Source organism: Saccopteryx leptura, chromosome 12, assembly GCF_036850995.1.
Source record: "Saccopteryx leptura isolate mSacLep1 chromosome 12, mSacLep1_pri_phased_curated, whole genome shotgun sequence".
NCBI classification, from domain to species: Eukaryota; Metazoa; Chordata; class Mammalia; order Chiroptera; family Emballonuridae; genus Saccopteryx; species Saccopteryx leptura.
Genome location: NC_089514.1, coordinates 480,674 through 484,176, shown reverse-complemented (window position 1 = coordinate 484,176; position 3,503 = coordinate 480,674). Strand labels below are relative to the sequence as shown.

Below are 3,503 nucleotides of genomic sequence, written 5' to 3'. Positions count from 1 at the left end.
TTAAGAGATAACCTGTTAGCCTGACCGGCAGCTCAGTTATAGCAACATGCTGATATGCCAAGGTTGTTGGTTCAATGCTACCAGGTCAGGGCAAAAATGAGAAGTACACTAAATGAGTGGCTGCTTCTCTCAAATTGGGGGAGGGAGGGTGTTGAATCAACCCTGCTTAAAATGAAACCCTAACACAAACAAGGACAGACAATTGTTGTTTAGTTTTTATTTCATTATCATAAACTTAACTCTGCACTCCAGCTAGACTTGAAGGGGTAAGGAAGGAGGGACCCCAATGGACTGTGGTGATAGCACGAAGATTAGAGAACATTCCAAGCAGATGGGGGTGAAGGGGTGTTCTCCTGAGCTACAGAAGGAATGGTCTGGTGATTAAAATAAAACGAGAATTTATTAGAGTTGTCCACAGTCGGCAATGGTGATCTTCTTGCTGGTCTTGCCATTCCTGGACCCAAAGCGCTCCATGGCCGTCACAATATCCATGCCATCTTTCACCTGGCCGAAGACCACATGCTTGCCATCCAACCTGGAACCGGAACAATCACTACCATCAGTGACCAGAGGTAACAAGCAGCCTGCCATGTGCATTAGGATGGGTCCCTAACTCACATGCCAATGAGATCCAAGTACTAGACATTTTTAAGCCAACTCTCCAGCTTCTACAACAGGGTTTTTCTTTCTATAACAAACTGCCTCAAGTTGTACACACCCATGTCCTACTACCCCAGAGAAGGAAAACAGCGGGGAGAGGCTGAAGCGAACAAGCGGTGTTCCCTGACTGCCGCTGCTGGGTGCCACCTTACCACTCAGTCTTGGCAGTGCAGATGAAAAACTGGGAACCGTTTGTGTTGGGTCCAGCATTCGCCATGGACAAGATGCCAGGTCCCGTGTGCTTCAGGATGAAATTCTCATCATCAAATTTCTCCCCATAAATGGATTTGCCGCCTGTGCCATTATGGCGTGTAAAGTCACCACCCTATGAACATTAACAGAGAAATCACCTGTCATTTTTACAACACAATTGGGAAACTTGCCAAATCTGCAAGGTTATAACTTTGAAACAAGTTTAAACTGACCAGAAGGTTTAAGTGAAACTAAAATGGCAGAGTCACAGCTCATGTGTACACATCCTGAATGGTGCTGGCTCAATCTCAAATTAAGGTAACAACCCAAATCAAAACCAGTAATTGCATACCTGGCACATAAATCCTGGAATAATTCTGTGAAAGCAGGAACCTTTATAACCAAATCCTTTCTCCCCAGTACTCAGAACACGAAAATTTTCTATTTAAAACAAAACAAAACAAAGAATATACATATATACACAATACACACAATAAAATCAGACTGCCTTTATTAAACTTAAAAGGAACTAACCTGCCGTCTTTGGAACTTTGTCTGCAAACAGCTGTGAAGAAAAATAACACCTGCTTACATATTTTATTGCTAACCAACCATGTTTTTAGGGGCTTCTGAATCAAATTCATTTTCTCACTAGAAAAGAACGCTTCAGTAATCACTCTGAATCCCAAATAAGTGCTCCAGACAGCCTTAATGTCCTGTGGGGGTGGAGTTAGGCAACATGAGACCCAAAGACATGCCAAAAATCCAAAACCCTTAATGGCTTAAATAGTGTGAAGCTTCTAAAAAGTGACTTAGAATTTTAAGTGCTATGACACCTACTTCTAAACCGATACACGCTTCTCGAATGTCCATCACCTCCCCCAACCTCAGCCGGAACCGAAGGACAAGCTTTTCAGGAATTGTTAACTATTGCTGCTGCACAATCCGGGGCACATTGCTCTAGTTTTAGTCACTGGTAATGAAAATGCTACTACCTCCAATCTGTTAACATAGCTTTAACGGATTAGATGAGCAGTCACTCCTTGGTTTCCGGGTCCCTTACCTGGTAGTGGGGTAAAAAATATAGAGATTGGTTTCTGACGAATCTGCCGGAACCTTCCCTGCACGTATCAAACATTTCGGCTGGAGACGTGTACGCCCCGGAGGAGACACTCACAAGCCCTTTCACAGGGATCTCACTAACTGCCCGGAGACCTGCGGCCCGTCCTCTCGGCCGGTCCCGGTCCTTGCCCTTAGGGAGACGCTGTCACTCAGCTCCCGAGAACTCGTCCCCACCCTACACGGTCTCTGCGACCCGGGCTGTACCCCGAGCTCCGCCGCCGTCCTCGCCCCGGGGACACGCGGGAGGCGCGATCGTTTCCCCTAGGGCCGCGCTAACCCGACCCTCACGCGTCACGCAGCACCAGGCCCCGGCCCAGGTCTCCACGTGGCCTGTGACAGTCACCAGGCGGCTCCGGGAATGACGGGCACGCTGGCTGGACGCGCCCAGAGGCCTCCGCCCTCGACCGGCACGAGGCCTGTACCCCGGGCGTCCGTGGCTTCAGAAAAGCGGCGGAAGTCGGGCCGCGCCGGGTGACGGGGACGCGGCCTGGTCCTCCCCGGGGCGTCGGCTGCACCGCACGGCCCGGACCCGGGAAGCTGCGCTCGCCCCGCGGACCGGCGCGGGAAAGGGCGCCCTCGGGGGCGGCCCGGCAATGCGTCCGACACTCAGGGCGGCACCCGCCGTCCATTTGGGGCGCTGCCAACCCGCAGGGCCCACGCTCCCCACCGCGGCCAACGGCTCGCGGTCCGAGCACGTGCGCGGCCGGAAGGGCGCGGCCGCCCCTCCCCCGTCGCCTTTGTCTGCCCGCCGCCCCCGTCCTCCCAAAATGGCCCCTCGTCAGGAAATGGCGCCGCGCCGCCGCGCTCCTCGGGCGGGCGCCCTCCCGGGCCCCTGGGCCGCTGCCCCCGACCCTCCGCCCGGGCCCACCCGGCACGCCGCCGCCGCCCGCCTGACCTCGAACGAGACGCGCCCCAAGGGCTCGCCGTCGACGGCGATGTCGAAGAACACCGTGGGGTTCACCATGGCTGATTGCGCGCAACTCCGGGGCGGTAGCGTCTGCAAGGCGGCACGAGCCGCGCCGCCCGCTCCTCTTATAGTCGGACCGGGCCCCACCCACAGCGGGTCGCGCGCCGCCGCTCTAGCCAATCGAGACCGCGCGCCGCTCAGAGTGACGGCGGGGCTGGCCTATGGGCAGAGGCGACGCTAGTGGGGCGCGGGACGGCAGGCGCGCGTGCGTACTGGCGTCCTCCGGCCGGTTCCCGCCCGCCGGCTCCGTCGCGGCACTGCGGTGTGGGGTCGGATGTGGGGCTCGGGGCGCGACCTCGCGATAGAGTTGTGGGTGAGGGTCGGGGACGGCTAGTGTGGCCGGCGGGAGCGTGCTGGGGGTCGTGAGTGACGAGAGGCGTCCCCCCGCCCGGACGTCTTCCCACTGCTCAGAGGGGGCAACTGAGGCGGACGCAGGCCTCAAGGTCGCGTCGCGCGCCAAGGTCGCGCGGGGCCCCGGTGGCCTCGGGCCCCGCCGTCCTCTCGAGTTGCTGCTGCTGCGGTGCAGCCGCCCCTCGACTGAGCGGTTACGACATGCTTCCAA

General features: G+C 56.6%; 1 protein-coding gene across 5 annotated transcripts; it reads right to left on the bottom strand.

Annotated features, from left to right (window-relative positions):
• Nucleotides 1-202: 202 nt before the first annotated feature.
• On the bottom strand, nt 203-3,009 carry PPIA (peptidylprolyl isomerase A). 5 transcript variants are annotated; one of them, XM_066354043.1, is made up of 6 exons: nt 2,870-2,983; nt 1,848-1,915; nt 1,387-1,436; nt 1,205-1,293; nt 813-985; nt 203-535 (listed from the first exon to the last, which is right to left on the bottom strand). In XM_066354043.1, exons 2-6 carry the CDS (start codon nt 1,862-1,864, stop codon nt 403-405), a joined length of 462 nt encoding a protein of 153 aa, XP_066210140.1. In that variant the 5' UTR covers nt 1,865-1,915; nt 2,870-2,983; the 3' UTR covers nt 203-402. The 5 variants fall into 5 exon arrangements, with proteins under 5 accessions (XP_066210140.1, XP_066210139.1, XP_066210138.1 ...); XM_066354042.1 differs by lacking the exon at nt 1,848-1,915 and having other exon boundaries at nt 1,387-1,417; nt 2,870-3,009; XM_066354041.1 differs by lacking the exons at nt 1,848-1,915; nt 2,870-2,983 and adding an exon at nt 1,916-2,222 and having other exon boundaries at nt 1,387-1,417.
• Nucleotides 3,010-3,503: the final 494 nt, after the last annotated feature.